A 22,024-nucleotide genomic window follows, 5' to 3' on the forward strand; every position below is an offset into this window, starting at 1 on the left:
CCAGAACTGAGGAAAGACAACCTGCAGACACAAGACTGCGAATTCCCGAGAAGGACAAATCCGTAAGCAGACGCATCTCAGGGCAGCTGCAGAAAACCCAGGTCAAAGGGAAGACCTAGGCAGATGACCCACCAGAGGGACTGCCGGGGGAAGGACAGGGTGGTGGGACCCTGCCCCCGAGTGCAGGGAGAGCGGCCTCCAGGACGTCTGCAGGGCAATGAAAACGGGGTGTCTGTCACCCACAGAGCCCCAGCAAAGGAGCGAAGGATGGGGGTGCGCGTGTGGGAACACTGGCTCCCAGGGCGGTGGTCATGTCTAGCGGGTTGGGCAGTGGAGGAATTCAGACTTTCGACAAAGACACCGGTGGGGGTGAGCTCTCGGGAGCCAGTCCTGGCTGCAGGGGGCAAAGGACAAGTGGGGGGGGGGCACTGAGGGCCACAGGTCCCAGAGGCCGAAAGGCAGGGGGGAGAAGAAACAGCCCAGACCTGCGTGCTTTCCACCACGTTTATTAGTGTCAAATACAGTAGTGACTGGACGGCATGCATCACAGATGACAGGAGAGCAAGCCACAGGACGGGGGACGGGGTCGGGGTCGGGGGTCGGAGTCCGAGAGGCTCTTGACGGCTGAGGTAGAGCCAGGTGGTGCGGGCAGCGGGACACGGGGACGAGCACCGGGAACTGGGGGATGAGCACCGGCCCGACTCGGGACGACGACCACGGGAGAGCTGGGCGCGGGTCAGCCGCACGCGGGAACAGTTCACGACGTCTCACGTCCCTCCACCCGCTGCTTCCCCTCCTCGTGGGCAGAGCTCCAGGTTTCCTTGTCGCTGGCTTTCGAGGTGTCAACACTGTCCTTCCCTCCAAGGGCCAGGCCCCACATGTCCTCGCCCGGAAAACAAAGGAGCTGTGTGTTGGAAACGCAAGGCGGCCATCCAGGGAGCTGGAGGCCACGTGCGTTGAGAAAGACCCTTTTTCTCTAGAAAAATAGTTTCACTTTATAAAAGGGGGGAATGCTCATCTCGGGTGGGGAACGCTGTTGGTGTGAGAAACGTCCTTGGGGAGTTCCGTCGTGGTGGCGCCGGGGGGTCACACATCACAGGGTCCTCTTCTCAGGCTGCACTGGGTCACTACGAGGGAGGGGTCACTACGAGGGAGGGGTCACTACGGGGAGAGGGGTCACTACGGGGAGAGGGGTCACTACGGGGGAGAGGGGTCACTACGAGGGAGAGGGGTCACTACGGGGGAGAGGGGTCACTACGGGGAGAGGGGTCACTATGGGGGAGGGGTCACTACGAGGGAGAGGGGTCACTACGGGGGAGGGGTCACTACGAGGGAGAGGGGTCACTACGAGGGAGGGGTCACTTTGGGAGAGGGGTCACTACGAGGGAGAGGGGTCACTACGGGGGAGGGGTCACTACGAGGGAGAGGGGTTACTACGAGGGAGGGGTCACTTTGGGAGAGGGTTCACTACAAGGCAGAGGGGTCACTATGTAGGAGAGAGGGTTCACTACGAGGGAGAGAGACACTACAAGTCAGAGAAGTCACTACGAGGCAGAGGGGTCACTGTGGGAGAGGGGTCAGTACGAGGGAGAGGTCACTACATGGGAGAGAGGTCACTACGAGGCAGAGAAGGTCAGTAAGAGGCAGAGAGGGGTCAGTAAGAGGCAGAGAGGGGTCAGTACGAGGCAGAGAAGGTCAGTAAGAGGCAGAGAGGGGTCAGTAAGAGGCAGAGAGGGGTCAGTAAGAGGCAGAGAGGGGTCAGCAAGAGGGAGAGAGGGGTCAGCAAGAGGCAGAGAGGGGTCAGTAAGAGGCAGAGAGGGGTCAGTAAGAGGCAGAGAGGGGTCAGTAAGAGGCAGAGAGGGGTCAGTACGAGGCAGAGAGGGGTCAGTACGAGGCAGAGAGGGGTCATTAAGAGGCAGAGAGGGGTCAGTAAGAGGGAGAGAGGGGTCAGTAAGAGGGAGAGGGGTCAGTACGAGGCAGAGAGGGGTCATTAAGAGGCAGAGAGGGGTCAGTAAGAGGGAGAGAGGGGTCAGTAAGAGGGAGAGGGGTCAGTACAAGGCAGAGAGGGGTCAGTAAGAGGGAGAGAGGGGTCAGTAAGAGGGAGAGAGGGGTCAGTAAGAGGCAGAGAGGGGTCAGCAAGAGGCAGAGAGGGGTCAGCAAGAGGCAGAGAGGGGTCAGCAAGAGGCAGAGAGGGGTCAGCAAGAGGCAGAGAGGGGTCAGTAAGAGGCAGAGGGGTCAGTAAGAGGCAGAGAGGGGTCAGTAAGAGGCAGAGAGGGGTCAGTAAGAGGCAGAGGGGGTCAGTAAGAGGCAGAGAGGGGTCAGTAAGAGGCAGAGAGGGGTCATTGTGGGCAGGGCCCGGGGAGTAAGTGTCCAGATAGGTGGGGCAGCGCCCTAGAGTGCACAGTGGGCGGCGGGTGCCCCTGGCCGTGGCCTTGGCCTGCGGGCAGGCGTTTAGTTGAGCAGGGTTCCGTAGAGCTGGGCTTTGGTGAGGCTATCCTTGCGGCTGAGGCCGGAGCTCCGGCTCCGGGAGAAGGCTGCCTGGGGGTTCCGGCGGGCCGCGAGATGCATTTCAGGGGAACCCTCCATGGAGCTGGGCTCGAAGGAATCTCTGGAGCTGAAGAGGCTGTCGGGCTCGGGGCTGGCCACCCCGCACAGCTGCCCCTGGGGCCGGTCGCCATCATCTTCGCTGGCAGCGTAGCTGGGCATCGGCTTGGCAGAGCCGCACGCCCCGAGGAAGCAGGACTCGGCCAGGTGGCCCTGGGAGAAGTCGTCATCCTCCGAGAAGTTGTCGGCCTTGTAGCTGGCGTACAGGGGGCTGGCGCGGCCATGCGCCACGCTGGCGTAGTGGCGCTGGGAGAAGCTGCGGGGCGAGAGTCGCCGCGAGGGGGCCGGGAAGGCGTGGGCCCCCATCTCCTCCACGTGCACGGGGCGCCACTGCTCGCGCGGGCTGCGCGCCTCCCCCCGGGGCATGCGGGACGACGGGGACTTGGCCCGCAGGCTCCACAGGTTGGGGGACACCAGGGTCTTGGGGACGGCCTGGAGGCTGAAGGGCTCAGCCTGGTAGGAGGGGAAGGTGGTCTCGAGCTCGAACTCTGGGGGCACCGGGGCTTCCAGCAGGGCCCCGGAGGCCTTGGCATAGGGCCGGCTGCTCTGGTAGGTGGGGGCCGGCTGGCGCTGGAAGAGCTGCTCGCGGCTATCCAGGTAGACGGCCCGCTGCGAGGCGGTCATGGTGCTGGCCTCGCCGTGCTCCCTCTCCTCCGACGTGGCGCTGAAGCTCGAGTAGGAGCTGGACGTGGGCAGCGAGGCCGCGTAGCCAGAGAAGGCCTCGCCGGGGAAGGCCTCGCGCCGGAACTCCTCGGGGTAGGCCTCGGGGTAGGCCGCCGCCCCGGCCTCCTCCTCCCCGCAGGCGCTGTCGGTGGAATTCTGGGTCTGCAGGAAGCTCATGTCGCTGGCGACGGCGTCCACGCTGGGCCGCCGGTCGCGGTCGCGCCTCGGCTCCTCGGGGCAGAAGAGGGCCGAGTCGCTGCAGTAGGCATCCTCCTTGTAGGGGGGCAGCAGGCTGGACTTGGGCATCCCCTCTCGGAAGGCCAGGTCTCGGGTGGAGGCATCCGACACCGAGACCGACATCGACAGGGGGGAGGACAGGCTGCTGGGCTCCGGCTTCTCCAGCACCTTGGCAATGACGCAGAGCGGCACGCTGCCCGGGCGGCAGTGCGAGGAGGGCATGCTGCAGCCATGCTTCTCCAGGTGCAGGCTCAAGCGCTCCTGGAATTCCGCGGGCAGCTGGAATGGGGAGGGGGGGAGGGGGGAGGGGGGCCAGGGGGCAAGTCAGCCTTGGACGCACACACAGGCAGAAGAATCCGGAGGGACCTGCCCCCCAGGCCCTCACCTGGCACCAGCTGGAGCCGGGCCCGGGAAGCTCCTGGATTCGCCCGAGTTCCCCTGGGCACCTGGCCCCCCAGCCCGCTCGACGGGGCCCAGCGGAGCCCCAGACGCTGGAACCAGGGTCTCAGGGTCTCACTCGGCCTCTCTCTGGGTGAGTTCCCTCCCCCACATTTCCTCCCACTGAGGGGCTGACTTGCTTCTCCCTGTTGCGTCCAGTGCTGCTGAACCAGACAGACCCAGAATCACATGCAGCGAAGATTGAGAGGCAGGCCCAGGCGCCCAGGAGTGGTGGCACAGCGCCTGGTGCCTGCGGGACGTCCGCTACTGTTTGATCTGTTTTGTGAGTGTCTCCGGTGTGGCCCAGGCCCGGGGAGAGGGGACAAGGACAGGCCTGGGTGAAGGGGAGGGGCAGCTGGCCAGGGTGGTGGGCCCTGGACCAGCCTGCATTTGGCATCAGAGAGCCCTGTGGCCTTGGCTGCGTCACTTCCGTGTGCAGCCGGTTTTCTTGTCTCTGGAACGGGCACTACCAGTCATTGTGCCCAGACCAACCACGGGTTTCTGCGAGGCTCACAGAGGTCGCTCAGTGGATAGGGGGCTTGGCACAGGGTGAGGACCCCGAGGGGGATGCACAGGCTGTCCAGGCCGGTGAGGAGGGGTGTGGGGGGGTGGCCTCGGGTGGGACCTGGCACAGAGGAGCTCCAAGTGGCCCCCGGCGGGGGGCACCTAGCAGGGCGGGGCTCACATTACCTCGGACACCTTATGGACCCTGCCGTAGGTCTGGCTGCACTGCAGCAGCTGGGCCGCTAGATTGCAGTCCTTCCTGTAGAGCTCCTACAAGACAAGAGGAGGAGTCGGCCCAGGCTGCCCTGCCACCCCACCAGAAAGCGGTGGGCGGAGCCGATGTGCAGTTCACAGGACAAGGACCCTCCCTGGGCCTCTCGCCGTTGCCTGCAGAATAGGGGCTCAGCTCTGACCTGGAGCTGCTGGTGCATGAAGGGGTGCTGCCCCAGGTGGGAGCCTCACTAGGTGGGGGCATCGGGAGAAGGGCTCCCATGGCCCCAAACCTCCGGGAGGCCCAGGCATGAGTCCCAGCAGAGAACTCGGTGGAGGGGCAGCCCTGCGATGCCAGGCTCAAGCCTGCAGCCCTGCCAGCCCCGTCTGACTCCCCGCTCACACCCTGCTCTCAGAGTGTGGCCTGGCAGGGGGTGGCTGCAGGGCTGGGGCACAGGGGCTGTGTGGCCCAAGGTCCAGGTGGGGACCCACTCAGCCTCCTGAGCTGAAAACAGATGCAAACAGTAGGAATCAGGGGATTTGGTTGTGTCTTTGGAAAATCTCTGTTGCATGTGCCGGTGGCTGGGCCTTTTATTCCCACCCTTATCCAGGGACCATCCACAGTGAGGGCCGGGCACTGAGCAGTCTGGGGTCCACTGACGGGCCATTGTCATCAGGACTGGGTGCCTGCAGCTCAGGCAATCTGTTGAAGGCAGGGTCACCGCTGCTGCCCCCCCCCCCCCGTGCCCCTCACCTCCCCCTGCTGTACTGAGGCTGGTGCCCCAACTCGGCTGCACAGTGGAGGGAACCGGGGTCTCCAGCCTTCTCAAGGCTGCATGGGCCCCCTGGGAAGGGCACCGTTGGCTGAGAGCTGAGAACTGGCCCCACTAGAACTGGCCCCACTGTGAGGCCCCGGACAGGCTGCCCCTGGCATCAGAGGGCTGTGGGCACCACCTGGCCTGCCCGCCAAGTCTTTAGCAGACTCGAAAAGCACCATCCTGGGCCCGCCCTCTTCTCATCTGCTGCCCTCCTCGGGTTCCTCGGCCGGCCGGCCGGCCGTCTGCTGTGCAAACACCACAGGAGGCTGACCTCTGCCCCAAAGGCTGACCCGCATGTGGGCGGTCTTCACAGCACTGCCACTGGATATAACTGCTGAAGCCAGCCCCTGCTCCTCCCCAGGTGCCCCACCCCCTGCAGGAAATGACAGGATCCATCTCCTTTCACACCACATCCGAGATCTCTGTCAATCCTGTTGCTTCTTCCCATCTTCAAAGCCGAACCAGAACCAAGCCCTTCTGCCCGCCTCCCGGCTGCGTTCCCGGCTGCACCTCCACAGCTTGCGCCTGGATTGTTACCATAGCCCCCTCCTCGCTCTCCCTGCTCCCACCCTCATCCCTACAGTGTGTTCTCAGTAAAAGTGGGACATCCACTCAGGTGACTCCTCTGCTCCAGAACCTTCAGTGGCTCCCTATTTCACTCAGAATAAAACCCGGGTCCCTATAGGAGCCTGTGTGACGTGACCTCCCATTATCTTTCTGACCTCAGACCCTGGTCCTCCACCACGAGGAGCCCACTCTGGTCTCTGCTGTTCTTCCAATCAGCCACCCGGCGAGCTCTCTCGCCCCCTTCCGGTCTGGGCTCCAGCAGCCTCTTCCACAAGCATCCTACTGAAATTTGCCAACCCTGCAACGGGCAGCTCCCCAGCCCCATGCCTGCTTGAATTTTTTCAGCAGCATTTAGCACTTCTAACACACTACAGCGTCTGTGTTTCTCTTGTTTGTCGTCTGTCTTCCCCACTCAGATGTACACTCACGTGGGGAGGGAATTTTTTGCCTGTGTCGTTCACACAATATTCTCAGCTCAGGAGGGGCTGTCGAGGAGCAGATGCTAATTAGTGGATGCATGGTCCGCGGCCAGGGATCCATGGAGGGCGGCCAGGCCCGTCTCCTGGGGAGTCCCCATGGATGAGCAGGTGGCCGTGTGCCCACTGAGAATGGCCATGCCCTAACCCTGGAGTCGGGAAGCCCTGACTGGAATGAGAAACTATGGCCCAGTGTTCCTGTCTCTGCCCCTGGCAGTGTGTCTGGTGAGGCAGCCCTGCCTTCCCGGCTGCCCAGCCACTCCTGGAGGCCTGCCCCCCTGCCCCCGTGCCCTGTGCCTGCCCTCAAACCCGAGCCTGGGCCCCTTGGGGCCAGAACAGCCTGACACTCACGTTGTCCTCGTTCAGCTTGTCGATGGTCATCTTGGCCTCCAGCAGGTGGTTGTTGAGAGCGACGATCTCGTGGCTCAGAGCTCGCTTCTCCTCGTCGTAGTGCTTGCCCTTGGGCAGGGGGAGGGCAGTGGACGGAGGCGGTCAGTGGTCAGCCAAGGCCTGGGGCTCACGCCCCCTTGTTCCCTTAGGCCTCTGGTGTGCCCTCTTGCAGCCCCTAATGACCAGGTGTTGGAGGGCCCCGGAGCGCAGGGGTAAGCGCACAGACCGCCCCAGGTTCAAATCCTACTCCGCCACTGACGAGCCAGAAGGCATCGGGCAGCCTGCCTCCCTGAGCCCCGGTTTCTCATCTGGACACAGGAGAGCAAGGCCCGGCCGCCTGGGGATCCGGGGCGAGGACTGAGCGAGGGTGCCTCGCGCCCCGCAAGGAGCCTGACCTATCTCATCCAACAGACTGGGAAGCCAAGGCTCAGAGAGGCAGGGGCCCTTGTCCAGGGCGCCAGGCAGAGCCAGCCCCGCCACGGCCACGGCTCTGACAGCACCTGGAAGGCAGGCAAGCGCTGAACGCCCGTTTCTGATTTCCCAAAACTGAAGAACCTTGTACCCAAACTAGACAGAGAGGAAAGTCCTCCCATTGAGGGGAGGGGGGGGTGCACCAGGAGGCTCGCACAGCCTCTCTACTTTCCAAACCAGGTCGTGCCAGCCCCATCCACAGAGGGAAGGCGGCACTGCCAAGGTTACTGCAGGTGTGTGTGTGTGTGTGTGTGTCCAGGAGGGTCGAGGCCCCCTGGGGTCACAGTCAGCGGGACGGGTCCCACGAGAGGTACAGCTGGGGAGCGAACCTGGCTCTGGCTCACTCAGGGCCTGCGTCTCTGGCTGACGCTGAGCTGAGGTCGCTGTCCAGTCATGCCCCACCGCCTACACCCCTCCAGGTCAGGTGCTCACACCTGCCACGGGAGCTCAAGGGGTCTGAACCCTGCGCCTCCCCTTCCTGAGGGCACCCTCCATTCAGTGCACAAAGGGTGGGACAGACCCAGCCCCAGCGAGGAGTTTGTGTGCCAGGAAATAAGGCGTGTGAGCCAGCTTCTGCCTGGGCAAGGGGATGACAGCCAGAGCTGGGGCCAGGGGTGAGGGTGCTGGGGGCAGTGGGCATCGGAGGGGGGCCGGGGACCCTCACCATGCGGTACAGCTTCTGCTCCAGCTCCCGGTTGATCCGCTGCAGCGACATGTAGTTGCTTTGAATCCTGGAACGGGAGGCAAAAGAGACACTTCGGCGCCTGGTCTGGCCCTCCCGTGCCCCCCACCGGCCACACGATCTGCTGAGCAGGGCCAGGCTGAACAAAGGCCCCCTGAGCCCACCCACTGGCCCCACCCTGGTCTAACTGCTCCTCCACATGCAGCAGAAAACATCTGATTAAAGCTAACTCGGAGGCCTTTCTTGAGGAGGGGCCAGGACCCCTGGAGACAGAGGGAAGTCCTGTTATTCAAAGAGACTCTGCGGGTCCTCCTGCAGAGCCAGCTGACTCACGTTTCACACCCAGGGCTCGCAAGCCTGGAGAGGGGGCTCTACTCTATCCTAGCTCAGCTGGGAAGAGACTTAAGACCGTGTGGTGGGCCCTGGGGTGAGTGCTGCGTCACACGGTGACAGGACACGGTCCGGGAGGAAGCGTGACGTCGGAGGCCAGCGCTGGGCAGGAATCAGGTGCTCTGTGCCTCGTCTCTCTCTCTCTCTCTCTCTCTCTCAAAATCAATAAAAAAATCTTAAAATACAAAACCAAAATAAACAGCCAACAGCAAAATTTGCATTCTCTTTGCGGTCAGCTTCCCTGTCCTGCTGCTGTCACACCGATCAGTATGCGGGAAGGAGGGAGGGAGCAGGGATGGGGAATGGGAAGGAGCCCGTCCCTGCGGTGGCCAGACCCGGGCTCAGGTCCTGGTTCAGTAGCTCTTGGGACAAGGAGACTTCGGAGAAAAGCGCTTACCCTCACTGGACCCTGGACGCCCCCGTCTTCCAAAGGCTCCGGGAGGCAGAGCTCCGGCGCGCGCCGCAGACCGACCTGTAAGCCCGCCCGCGCCGCCCAAACCCACCCTTCCCCGCCCGTCCCGTACCCTGACCTGCGCAGCTTCAAAGTGACCTTCTCGAGCTCCTCCTGCGCGCGCCGCAGCTCGACCTCCAGGTAGCTGCGCGTGGAGCCGAACTCGCTCTCGAGTTTCTGGAGCCTGTGCGTGGTGTAGGACAGCCGCTTGCGCAGCTCGCTCTTCTGCTCCTGCAACACGCTGCAAAGACACGCGGCGGGGCGGGGCGGGCCGCGGCGCTGAGCGGGGAGCCGAGGCCCGCGCGGCCAGCCGGGCGCCCCGTGGGTGCGCACCGCATGCGCCCGGCTGCACTAACACATTCGCGCGTGCACGCGCACACACCCACACATCGTCACACACACGCACACACGCGCACACACACAAACACTCTCCTCCCAGCGGGCGGCCCCAGGCAGAGGGCACCTGGGGTCAGGGACTCGGAGCCAGCCCGGCCCTGCAGTCCCTGCGCCTCTAGCATCACTCCCCGCGTCGTGGGAAGCAAGTCCGTGAGGAGTCACCTGTCGACCACAGAGCCGGCCAGGGTTTGGGGCGGCTCACAGGACCCCAGAGAAGGGAGCGCCCGTCAGCACCCACCTTATGACGCCGACTTCTGGATGGCAATCTTACAAGGGTCCCCACTTTTGCTTCTCCACGGCGTTGGGTGACCAAGCCTTCCCCCCCAAACTAGCTGCGTGGCCCCAACAGGCCGTATATCTGATCTCTGGGCAAGGGAGGGGGGGGGTGCCGTGCCCACCAAGGTGGCCAGCTAGCTGCACACAGCACGGGGCACTCCCGGAGGGGGACTCACGTCCCCTCTCCTCCAGAAAGACTTCCAGGGCCCCAGCTCTTGAGGCTCTATTTCCCCACAGACTGGGGGCCCCTCTAAGACCCCAGGAAGCTGAGCCCCAGCGCTCAGGAGATAAAGACCCGGCATGAATAACTCGCCCTCTCCGCTAGCCACCCGCTGGGCCACCGCTGATCCGCGGCCCCTCGCACTTCCGAGACCTGCAATCCCAGCTCACTGTGCCCCTTACTCCAGCCCTGCCCCATCCCCGGTGCCCACAACAGCCCTCTCCCTGCCTCTCCGAGCAGCCACCTAACCTCCCCTCCCCAGCCACCTCACCTCCCCAGCCACCTCACCTCCCAGCCTTGGCTACCTACCCTCAAGCACAGCTGGGTCCCTACCATCGTGCTCGCTGCCCACTCCTGCTGTGCCCACTCCTGCTGTGACCCAGCTGCATCACCTACACACCCACGCACCCACGTCACCCTCTGTCCTTCCCCTTCCGCCGCCCCGCCTCGCCCAGCAGCCAGTGAGACAAACACAGTTCCCGCCCCACCGAGCCCGCAGCCTCAGGGGGGGGGGACACGATCAGAGGGAACAGGTCCGCCAACGCCAACCAGGCAAGTGTGGGAAGAAAATGACAGCTGTGAGGTGGGCTCTGGGCAGAGCCGAGACCACCCAAGGGGCTCCTGGGCCCAGACCTCCTCCTCACGCTCCAGGCAACCCAGGCAACCGGCTTCCCGGAGCCTGCGGAGCCTCAGTTTACCCTTGGCCTCGGGATGGCTTCCCAGACGACTGGTGGGCTCTGTCCCACCAACCCTCAAATGCTGCTCCCACCCTCCCTGAGCCCCTGACACCCAGCCCCCTCCAAACTGCACCCTGGCCAATCCTAGGCTGGTAGCACACCCTCCTCCCTCCCCCCCCCCCCCCGCACCCCCACAGCCCCACTGCCTGCTCGCCACCCAGGACCCTCCATCAGAGCGAACTCAGGCCTAACCTCACACTCACTGTGTCCATCGCTGACCACTCTCTGCCCCGTGAAGGTCACGGCTGGGTCCCCCCCAGTCCCCAGTCTGACCATGGAAGGTCTGGGGACCCCCTCCTGTCCCTCGCCACTCACAGCCCATCACCATCTCCTGGGGCGAAGCTTCTGAAAGCTTTGGATGTGCCCCTCTTGGTCTGGTCCAGAAATGGCCCTCCCCTCCCAGGGCACTAACCTGAGCTCTGCTTGGCCTCAGCCTGTCTCACGCCAGTAAAACAGGGGTGCATGCGCCCACACTTGGGGAGCAGGGCTGCCACTGTGGTCCCTGCACCTCCCTGGGCCATTAGAACCACCGAGAGACGACGCCAGAGGCAGACCCCGTGTGGAAGTGGGGCCTCCGGGCCGCTGGGAATAGGGGGGATTGCCCAGCCCAGGCCTCAGCAGCTCTGCATCCTCCTGGGAGTTGGCTCTGGGCCCTGGCACCTGGAAACAGACTCCTAAATGCACAGGGAGGGTGTGGAGGTTCAGCCAATGCCACGCCCCCGGCCAGGGCACCCTTCCAGCAGGCCTGGTGCGGTCGCCTGGCTTCACCTGAGTCCTGGGGAGTGACAGCAGGATCTGACCGGACCTGCCTGGTGTGCCGGGCGGGGGGTGGTGGCTGGGGGTGTGTGGAGGGGGTGGGGTTGGGTAGGTGCCATGTTAAGCTCACTGGGCACAAGAAGCATCCCCTCCTGCTTCCACCAGGAGCCCCTTCCGGCCGCTCAGAAGAGGTTCGAGCCTAAGGAGAGCCCTTGGGAGAGGAGGGGGCCTGAGCTCTGGGGCCCGGGGGCCTGACCTCCCAGACTGGTGGCACTGAAGGAGCAGTGGTGGGGGGGAGGGTGCTGGTGTCTGTCCCCTACCCTCTCTGGGCGTCCCCACCTGTCTTGGGGAGTTGACGCAGACAAGGCACCATGTCTGCGGGGATAGAGGCAGAGACCCCAGGGGCCCGGGGAGACAACAGGCTGTTACCTGTCCCAGATCGAGGGCGAGGACCTGGCCCGTCGGCCCTGCAGCGTGCAGGACTGCCCGAGGCACGAGGGCACCCAGGGGCTGCGCAGCCTGTGGGTGAAGAGGACAGAGCTGCTCAGATCGGGGGCGGGCCGCACCGGGCCGCCATGGGCACCCATCGCGGAGATGGCGAGTCCGCCACCTGGCACGTGGACACCTGTGCGAGGTGGTGGGGGGTACAGCCTGGCACTGCCACCCTGCCAGTCAGTCTTCAGAGTCCGAGCTCACCGATGGCCCTGAGTCCCACCAGTGGCAGGGGCATCTGTCTGGTCATCACCCTGTCCCACAGGCCTGCGTCCATCATCACAGCCTCAGAGGCGAGTCCTGGGGGGCAGGTTCCCAAGCTCTGGCGTCACCTTTCGCTACTGATCCTGTCACCCCCTGCCCAGAGACCCGAGGAGGCCAGGAGAATGGAGGGGAGAGCGGTCCCAGCCCCACCTCTGCTGGGACAAGGTGAGAGGCTGATGTGTATAGACGATGGGTGGGTGGAGGGGGGGATGAATGGAAGTGGAGTCGGGGAAGGAAGGGACGTGTCCTGGAGGCTGTGGGACCTGGCAAATGTCAGGGGTCCAGGGAAGGCCCACTGCACCCTCCCTCATCTTATCAGGTGGCTGCAGCCCTGCTCTTCCCCGTGTCCGCCCCCCTCCCCCGCCCGAGATCTGCATCAAAGCCTTCGCCCCCGTGGTCCCTGTTGCTGGGGCTTTAGGGCTTGGTGTGTTTTCCTGGCCAGACCCAAAGAAATCGCTTCCTATTAAGACTGAACTCCCTGAAATAGTCTAGACCGGGGGGGGGGGGGGGGGGGGGCTAGAAGGCAGGATGGTGCACACCTGGCCCTGGACCCCTCCCCGGCCATTCCTGCCCTCCACCCCCAGTGGCAGGGGCTGTCCGCGGGGAGGACTGGCGTATGGAATGACCATGGGGTCAGCCCCACACCTAAGGAGCTGCCTGCAGGGCTCCCACCTTAACCTCCCAGCACCTGCTGGCCCTGCCCTGGAGCCCAGGGGAGCGGGGGCTGCCATTCAACACGTTGCCGATCGGTTCATTACTGCCCACCTAGGAACCCACGCTGGCTTCACTAATTTGGCCTCCCCACCAGCCGGCTCACTACTGCAAACAGACACGGCACTCGGTAATTGGATCGGCGGGAGGGCGTGTTTTCAGGGATTGGGGGATCATAAAGGAAATCAGGACTGCGGGAGGCTCTGCGGTGACACTGGACTGCGGGGCGTGGGGTAGGTGGCCCCCACCCTGCGCTCCCTCCACGCCCTGGCCTCCCCAGGGTGCCTCAGCCCCCCTCCCCCACCCACAGGAGACAGTCCTGAGGGTGAAAGGAGTCCGGAAGGAAAGGACTGGAGCTATGGCGCTGGGTCTCAGCAGCAGCCGGGGGCCTGAGGAGGCTGCTTTCTTAGGCCTCAGTTTCCCCATCTGTAATCAAAGGCCAAAGGGGCACTTGTGACCATGACGACCCCCTTGCTAGCTTCCCCTGAGCTCATTCCCCTTCGCCTCCAGAGAGCACCGGGTCCTCACTGCAGCAGCCTGGGGGGTAAGGGCTTTATCAAGGGCCCCCGACTAGTGAGACTAGTGAGCACAGGAGCCAGGATTAGGATTCCTCTCAGGAGGGGGGGAAAGCTGCACCCCACCTCCTTCTTCCTCACCATTTGCCACAGTTCAGTCTCATTCAAACGCATTTACTACAAAAGAAAAAAATCAAATGAACAAAAAAGACAGAAACAGGACTAATGAAAAAAGACAAAAGACATAAAATTTAAAAAGTAAAAAAAAACAAAAAAAAAACCTCACACCAAAAAAAAAAAAAGAAGAAGAAGAAAAAAGCAGCATTTACTGAGCACCGGGCCTTCACCCCTCCGGCCGGGCACAGGACACAGAGGCACAAGCCCTGCCCAGCAGAGTGCCCCAGCTGTTGGCCACGAGGGCTGAGGAGTCCAGGAGGCCTGGCACCAGGCTCTGCTGCACCCACCCAACAAGCATCTTGTGTGCCCCCAAACGTGGCCCCTCGCCAGCCTCCTGTCTCAGGTGGCAGCAGCTCCGTCAAGACAGACACCCGGTGTTGCCCTGACAACAGTGCCTTGATGGCCCCTCGACAGCCGGTCCCCCACCCCACCCCACTGGGTCTTCTCCTTCACCAGGGGAATGATGTCACCTGCCCACTGGCTGGGGGAAAGGGGCCTGGGCAAAATGAAGCCATTTGAGAGAGGGGCAGGCAGTTCACAGCCAGAACTAGCCCAGACACCATTAACCATCTACCAAGCTCCTTGTTAATGATTTAATCCTCAAAACACTTTTTAAGGTGGATGAGATTATTACTATCCCCATTTTACAGATGCAGAAACTGAGGACAGAGAGGTTCGGAAATGTGTCCAAGGCCACACCGCCTGTAAGTGTCAGAACTGGGATTCAAACACAGGTGACTCTGCTTTCTTAATCACAGATTTCATCAGAGAGCCTTTCCACAACTGGGGACTCAGGTGGGCTGTGGGGACAGGAGACTTTGAAGAGCAGGGCAGAAGAAGGTAAGAGAGAAGAGTCCATGGCTAGGGTCCCTTTGTGAATGCCTTGGCTCCCAAAGGAAGAATCAAAGTAAGGCAGACATTCACACCTTAGTGAGAATTAGTTCATAAACCTTCTTCCATGAGGATCACATTTAGAAATGGGGTAGAGATGCCTTGGCTTGTATGGCTCAGTTGGTTGGGCATCGTCCTGTGCACCAAATTTGGTTCCCGGTGAGGGCACATGTCCAGGTTGCAGGCTCAATCCCTGGTTGGGGCGCGCACAGGAGGCAAGCCATCAATGTATCACTCTCATATTGATGCTTCTCTCTTCCTCTCCCTTCCTCTTGCAAAAAACAAAAAACAAAAACACAAAACAAACAAAAAAACCCACAAACTTAAAAAAAAATGGGGCAGAGAGCCTTGAAGGACCACACAGGGAGGGACTGGGCCTGCTGAGGATCGAGTGGAGGAGATAAGAGGTGGAGAGTTGAAGCCAAATCCCTCCACTGGAGGCTCTCCCAGCTCTCAGGGACTCTCAGTGGTTGATTAAAAAAACAACACAACCCACTACTCCCCGAGGGCCAAGGGCCAAGGGAGGGGGCGGGGGCACAAGTGCTCCCCACATTCCCCTTTGTATGGGGCAGGGTGGGTAGTATCCCTCTTGGGCATCATGAGGAGAGGGGAAAGGCTGTATCCCACCTCCTTCTTCCACAGTTCGGTCACAGTTCGGTCTCATTCAAAAGCATTTACTACAAAAGAATCAAATGAAAAACAAAAACAAAAACAAAACCACACACACAAAAAACAAAACACAGAAACAGAGCTAATGGGGAAGAAAAAAAGAACAAAAAAATTTTTTTTCTTAAAAAAAAAAAAAACTCACGGAAAAAAAAAAATTCCCGAGCACCTACTATCGGCCAGCTCTAAGCACTGGCGATCCGTGGTCTGGTGTTCTGAGGGAGACAGATAATAAGGAAGATAAATAAATGGGGTGCGGCCGGAAAGGGGGCCGCCCCCCGCCATTTGTGGACGACCTGCTTCTGGGTTGGGGCTTGGCACCTGGCAGAGCAGCTCCCGCACTGCGATCTATTGAAAGTCAGTCCTCAACACAAGGGTTGGTAAAAAGAAAAAAAAAAAAAAAGAGGGAAAAAGAAAAAAAAGAAGTAAATAATTCATGCGTCCACTGGGGATCAGTGTGTCAGGGAAAATCAAAGCAGGGAAGGAGGAGGTGGGGGAGGGGTGACAGTTGTGAACAGAGTGAGTGGTCGGAGAGCCCCCTCCATGACACCGAGAAAGATGTGAACAGAGAGGAGCAGGAGTCATGTGAGTCTGTGGGGAAGAACTTTCAGGCAGAAGGGAACAGCGCCAGACAAGGCCCTGGGGCAGGAGCCGGTCGGATGTGTTTGAGGGACAGCAAGGAGGCCTGGTGGCTAGAGGGACAGTCCTGGGAGATGAGGTCAGTGTGGTTTTTCAGTGTAAGATGACCTGGTCACCGACTGCCTCTATCTCTAGGACATCAGCCGGCGTTCCCCATAGTACCTCCAGCAAGGAGAACGGCATCTGGCCTGGGCAGGACCACAACAAATATCAGTCAGATGGATCAAAGAGTATGGGCACTTAGTGTTCATGTGCAAAAAAAAAAAAAGAAAAGAAAAAAGAAAGAAAGAAAAGAGAAAAGAAAAAGAAAGAAAGAAAGAAAGGGGGGGAAGAAAAGAAAAAAGAAAAAAAAAAAAAAGGAGCCCAGTCTCAAATTATACACAAAAAAAATCAACGTCAATACGTAGGTTGCGGGTTTGATCCCAGGTCTGGATGCATACGGGAGGCAGTGGATCAATGTTTTGTTTCTCTCTCTACCCTTTCCTCTTTCTCTAAAATCAATGAACATGTCCTTGGGTGAGGAGGGGAAAAAAGTAAATGCCTAAAACATCCAACAGAAGTAAAAATAACTCTGTTCATCAGAGGACCATTTCCAGAGTGAGAAGCAAGCACACAGCAGGAGGTGCATTTGCCAGACGTGTAATTGACAAGGACCCGCTGGAGAACTCCTGCAGATCAACAGGACAACCTGAAGGGCAAAACTGCAGACCCCACCCAAGGGGAAACCCAAACAGGCAGCAACCCAGGGAAGCGCATCTCCCGCCGCAGCCAACAAGCGGGTCCCAGCCCACACCTGGCAGTGCCCAGTGCTGGGAGGCTGTGGAGACCCAGGAACTCCAAGTACTGCTGAGAGGGGGACAGGCAGCAGCACCCAGGAGAGTGTGGCCTTATCTTCTAAAGATGCCCTGTGCCCCCACAGGTCTGCTCTGGGGTACACCCCAGATCTGTGTTCCCCAGATCACCTGGACGGAGAGCTCCATTCTCAATGGTGCGGGCTGCAAGCTGCCCAGACATCCATCAATGAATAAACACAATGAAATAACTCCACTCACACATGCCGTCCCCCAGGACAGCCATCAGTTAAGGCTCCCCGCACCAAGGACTCTCGCAAACAAGACATTTTGGTGAAAAAGTGCCTGAATACCCTGGTTGAAAGACTCCACATCCGTGAGGTTCCAATCCAGCCTAGGGAAACTTTGTGGGGCAGGCTGACTCTCCCAGGTGGCCGAACCGGGAAGAAAACAGGACAGCGTATCATGGGAGTCAGGGCGCCTGAGACCTCAGGGGAGCTGGACCCGGGTGTGATTAGGGCAGGGTCTGGGGGGCTGGCAGCGTTCAACTTCACCCGGGTGGTGATCACCCTGAACTTCACGGGTCTTGATGACTTTTTCTGTATGCTTATCACAGTTCACAACTTTGGAAAAATTCTATTTGCGGGGGCAGGGGAGGACTCATGCCGGGCATAGTTCTGGGTCTCCGAACACCTTCTGAGTCCCAGGCGCCACGCGAGGCGACTGACCGGCTTTCCTCCATGACAGAGGGGGGACTGAAGCCTACACAGAGGCAGGAGCCTGCCCTAAGGGCACGGAGCAGACAGAGTGGCCACGGCGGGGGGTGAGGGCAGAGGGACCCGGTGCAGAGGAAGGCAGAGGAGGGGATTAACTTGGGGATTAGAGGCGCAGCTGGCGGCTGGGACTTGCTAGTATCTGCAAACACAGGCGTGGCGCTGGAGGAGTGTTCCCAGCAGCCGGAGGGAGGGTAGCTGAGGGAGGGAGGGAGGGGCAGGGAGCGCGCGCAAGAGGCTAGAGCAGCCGGCGCCAACCAGCGGCCCTCGGACCACTCGCGCGGGTCCGTGACTTGCGAAAAGTTTGGCGACCGCTGCGCTAGAGCACAGGTGGCCAGACCTGGAGGAGCCCTACTGTGTGCTAGCCCTTGCAAGGTACTGGGGCTGGAGAAATTAAAGAGTCAGACCCAGCCCGTGATTGCAATGGGGCGGGCAGAGGACACTCCAGGTGGCACGGAGAGCCCCAGGGACCGCCACTCCCCACCCTCACCTGTCTCCCCGAACACATCCTGCTTCCTCAGCGCCCCAGGTCTTTGCACCTCTTGGAAGGCCCATCCTGTCTGTCCTTGCAAACTCCTATTCTTCCTTCAATTCTGGGCTCAAGTGTCCTTGCTGCCAGGAAGCCCACCTTGATTCACCGGGCCAGTGTCCCCAGCCTGGGACCCCTGGGAGGATTTGTGGATGAGACTGTGTCCCTGCTGTGAAAGGCTGACCTGGGTCTTGCTGTGTCTCACGGGGGAACTTGGTACACAGAGGGGGAATGAGCCCACCTGGGGGTGAGCGGCCAGAGGATCACAAAAGTCACAGAGAAAAGGTGAGAGGGAGGACAAATAGTTTGTCCCATGGACAAGAAGGCAGGTAGGAGGTCATTCTGGGCAGAGGGAATGGCAGGAGCAAAGGCGGAGAGAGCTGCGTGAGGGTGGCAGCTTGTTTGGGGCTCAGAAGGGGGACTCCAGTATGGGGTGGGGAGCGGCAGTGGGGGATCTGAGCTGAGGGGCCGGGGCGGAGAGCGCCGCTGTATATCTGCCCACACAGGGAGTTGCCCAGGGCCCCGATGGCATAGCCCTTTTGCTCATTCAGATAGCATTTAACTGGACCCTGGCAGGAGCAGGGCTGGGGTAGGGGAAGAGCGGGGTGGGTGGGTGGGGCAAAGCGCCTACCCTCTCAATTCAGAGCCCAGATCTGGCCGGCGATCCACAGAAACCGCAGTCTAGGGGCGGGAGGCAGACCCCGCACAGGACCCTCAGGACCCCTTCAGCTGGACCCCCAATGCATCTCCTGCCTGGGGAACCCACAGTCCTGTGGTTCTGATACCCGACGGTGAACCTCTGCGGGGGGGGGGGGGGGCTGCCAGGTCCCAGGGAGGGGGTGTTTGCACAGTAGCTCATGTCATCCCCCCATCAGTCCTGCATGGTGGGGGTGATTAGGGCGACTGCTTTACAGATGGGGAAACTGAGGCTGGGCTATGTCTCTGTCCCAATTACTCAGAAAGCAAGGATGGGTGCTCAGGAGTGTTGGCTGGGCATGGAGATGGGGTGGGGGAGAGAAAGAGAACCATGGAGCCCCCACCCCCAGGCTAAGGCAGCCATGCGAGGCACCACCCTACCCCCCCAACCCCCCGCCGCCTCCAGTGTCCAATGAATGCTATCTTTTGCTCAAGTCCCAGCGGTCCCCTTCCCCATATGGACCCCAACCCTGGTGGTGGGGGGGATTGGTGAGATGACAGCCAATGTGGGGTACCTGGAAGGTCCCTGGCTTGAGCTCCTCTGTGTAGCCAGAGCCAGGGCTGTTGTTCTTGGGGTTTCACCAGCCCGGCTGGACCTTGGCCATGACAGGATGGACCTGGCTGACAGACATCAATCAGCACTCTCACCTAGCAGAGGGGACCCCTCCTCCCAGCCCAGGACAATGGGTCCCGGCTCTGTGGGACCCACAACGGAGGGGGGAGTGCGGGGGGGGGGGGGGGGGTGCTGCACTCCAGCTCAGCGGCCAGGAGGTGGCCCTGCTCTCTGTCCAGTTGGGGGCTTCTGTGCGCGACCACCTGTCCCCAGGCACCCACCGTCAGTCACCTGGGAGCCCTGGTCTCTTTGCCCATAGACCCAGGAACCTGCCCTGGTACAAGCCTGGGCTCTGCTGGGTGTCCGCCCCTTGGGAACTGGGGGCCCTCCCGGGACCTAGAGTCTTCTGCAGGGATGCCAATCTGGCCTTGGGGAGGGGGGACAGACCCAACGAGCCGGGCTGATGGTGCCGAAACCCGGTGGCCAGAGCTGGGTCAGCTGCCCACACACGCCTTGGCTCAGACTCCGGAAGGAAAACACAGGAGGGCTGTTCCCAAAGTGGGGGTCAGGGTGGCCCCGGGAAGTCTCGGAGGAAGTCATGAATATGCAAAGCGGCTGCTCGCTGGCGGCCGCGGAAGCCGGAAGGGAGCGGGGAGCGCGCGCGGGCTCAAAGTTAGCGCCGAGGCGGCGGCGGCGCGGCGTGGGGGACGCTAACCGGACGCCGCCGGCCGTCGCGGGATTCCCCCAAAATGGCTCCAAGACCGGACTGCCGTGGTCAGCGGCGAGGGCTCCGTCCTCCGTCCCCGACCCCGTCCCCACGAGGCAGAAACTTAAAAGCGTCGAACCGGGAAACTGTCCGTGTGGCGTGGGGGGACTGCCGGCGCCGGAGACCCGCGTGTCACGGCGGGAGCGGAAACCCGGAGGGTCCCGGGGGACGATCGAGGATGCGGGTCGGGGGCGCGGGACCGCGGAGGCCGCCGGGCCCTGGTTGCGCACCCCCTCTCCCCGCCGCAGTGGCCCCGGTCCCGCCGAGGGGTCCCCCGCGAGGGCGCCCCGTTTGCTCGCCGCGCACACACGCACCACGCACCGCACCCCGGCCGGCCCCAGCAGGCGCTCGGCGGGCGCCCCGGAGAAGCGCTCCGGCGCCGCCCGGCCCCCCGCCTCCCGCCCCCACCCCGGCCCGGTCCGCGGGCGAGCCGCCGAGCGGAAGGCACTCACTCACCTGAGTTTGTCCATGTCTGCGGCAGAGGCCTGCGAGAAACCAAAGAGAGGGTCAGCGGGCGGGAGGCTTGCGCTCGGAGCCCGCCGGGTGCAGCCGGGCACCGCGGGCACCGGCGGGCGCGGCGGCGGGGCAGCCCGCGCGGCTCGCGCGGTGGGGAGCCCGGCCCGTGCGACCCCAGTCCTTACCAACGGCGGTCCGGGGACTCCGTGGGTGCGCGGGGCTGCTGCCGAGTAACAGGTGAGCCCCGCCGGGCTGCCGCGCTACCCGGCACGTAGGTCCGCCCCCCGGGCGGACGAAGGCACTGGCCTGGGGGCTCCGGGCGGCACCATCCGAGGACCTGGCATGGTGCGACCCGGAGCGCTCCCGAGCTTGCCAGAAAGAGGGGGAATCCAAGTCGGACCCGTTAAAATAAAGTGGCCGCGGCCCCCGCGGCTCGCATCCCCCCACCCCCCGCCCCGCCCGTTAACCCTTCCAGGCCCGCGCTCCTCCCATAGGAAGCGGCGCCGGCATCTCAGGATCCCGAGTAGGAGAACGTTCCGATCTGGAAACTGGGAGCCATCCCGGATTGCAGGACCCGGCGCTCGCAGAATCCGAGGGGGATGGCACTCGGGACCCAGACCCCTCAACCGGGGACCCCGCTGCCCTCGGATTCTGAGGTTCCAGGCCTGGCCCGCCCCTCCCGGCTCCGGGGATTAACCATTGCGCGGCCGACTCACCCGTGGGGCTCCCTGCAGGACTTGCGCAGACCCGCGAGCGAGCGGCTTGGAGACCCTCCCCACCTACCCCTGCGCAGCCGGGCAGCCCCTCCGCACCGGGCGGGGGTCCCCACCGGTGGCCGTTAACCCTGCGCGCGCCGCCGGCGGGCGGCCCGGGCAGGATCGCACTTCCTGCGCCAAGCGGGGGGCATGGGGCTGTCTCTCCATCACTCGGGAGAGGCCGCACCCGGGGGCTTCACCCCGTCTTTCCGCGCCATGACTGGCGTTAAACGGGACGGGGACTGAACCCAGGGACCGCGCGACACACCTGGGAAGACTGATTACTGCCCATCCCAGCCCCTTGCGCCGCGTCCGCCGGGAGCGCGCTTCGCTCTGGTCCGGGCCCCACGCCGCCTCCCCCACCGCCCCGCCGAGTGAGGGCGCAGCCAGGCTGTCAGCGCCGAGCTGGGGAGCTGGGAAGCTGGGCCCCGGGGCCTCGGCCAGGATCGGCCACCAAATCCCCGGGTGCCCGGGCAGGCCTTCCCGGGACGCCCCCGGCCTCAGTTTCCTCACCCGCAAGCTGTAGTGAAGAGTAAGGGGAAGTGGGCAAAGCTCTCTGCTGCCAGCGAGCGCCGCGGGCTGCGAAGGGGCTGGGGTGGGGGGAGCAATTTCAGAAAAACCGGACCCACGAGGGGCCCCTGACTGGCAGCCAGGCGCAATCTCCCACACTCTGAAAGTTTCTGAGATGGAGAGCCTGGGCCCTCTCCGCGTGCGCTCCCCCCACACCGTGTTGGCTGCTCAGCCCACCCTTCCCCACCCCTCTGGACCCCCCAGGCCCACCTTTCCCACGTCCACATCACCGTGCTCAGCTCACAGGGTCCCAGCATACAGCAGGCGCGCAATAAACACGGAAAATGCATGTCTGGATCCCCCAACACCGTCGCGTATCTTTGCCTGCCGCTTCCCTTCAGGTTGAGTTCCCGGAAGGAGTCCTGTCCCTTCTCCAGGGCCCCCCCACAGCGCCCAGCGGGCCTGGCCTCCCCCTGGCCAGCACGCAGGGTGGGAGGAGCCGACGGTTCCGGAGTCAGCCCCAAGCCGGTTCAGGCCCAAACCAAGTTCAAGGG

The 22,024-nt window shown here is 62.5% G+C and overlaps 1 protein-coding gene across 9 annotated transcripts in view; it reads right to left on the minus strand.

Moving 5' to 3' along the window:
* Positions 1-490: 490 nt before the first annotated feature.
* Positions 491-22,024, minus strand: part of LOC139009993 (brain-enriched guanylate kinase-associated protein-like) — a 38,603-nt gene continuing 17,069 nt past the window's right edge. Inside the window, exons 1-9 of one of the 9 annotated variants that reach the window (XM_070414141.1) lie at positions 20,391-20,463; positions 20,206-20,234; positions 18,946-19,047; positions 11,716-11,805; positions 8,975-9,142; positions 8,043-8,109; positions 6,869-6,976; positions 4,633-4,716; positions 491-3,783 (exon numbers count right to left, since the gene is read on the minus strand). In XM_070414141.1, the coding sequence (XP_070270242.1) occupies positions 2,452-3,783; positions 4,633-4,716; positions 6,869-6,976; positions 8,043-8,109; positions 8,975-9,142; positions 11,716-11,805; positions 18,946-19,047; positions 20,206-20,219 (1,965 nt within the window). In that variant the 5' untranslated portion in view covers positions 20,220-20,234; positions 20,391-20,463 and the 3' untranslated portion in view covers positions 491-2,451. Of the gene's footprint in view, positions 3,784-4,632; positions 4,717-6,868; positions 6,977-8,042; positions 8,110-8,974; positions 9,143-11,715; positions 11,806-18,945; positions 19,052-20,205; positions 20,235-20,390; positions 20,464-22,024 lie in introns of those variants that run through there. The other 8 variants (XM_070414169.1, XM_070414133.1, XM_070414125.1 and 5 more) reach the window with 8 other exon arrangements.

Source organism: Myotis yumanensis, unplaced genomic scaffold (assembly GCF_028538775.1).
Source record: "Myotis yumanensis isolate MYYU_CA2020_CCGP unplaced genomic scaffold, mMyoYum1.0.hap1 SCAF_1, whole genome shotgun sequence".
In the NCBI taxonomy this organism is placed as follows: Eukaryota; Metazoa; Chordata; class Mammalia; order Chiroptera; family Vespertilionidae; genus Myotis; species Myotis yumanensis.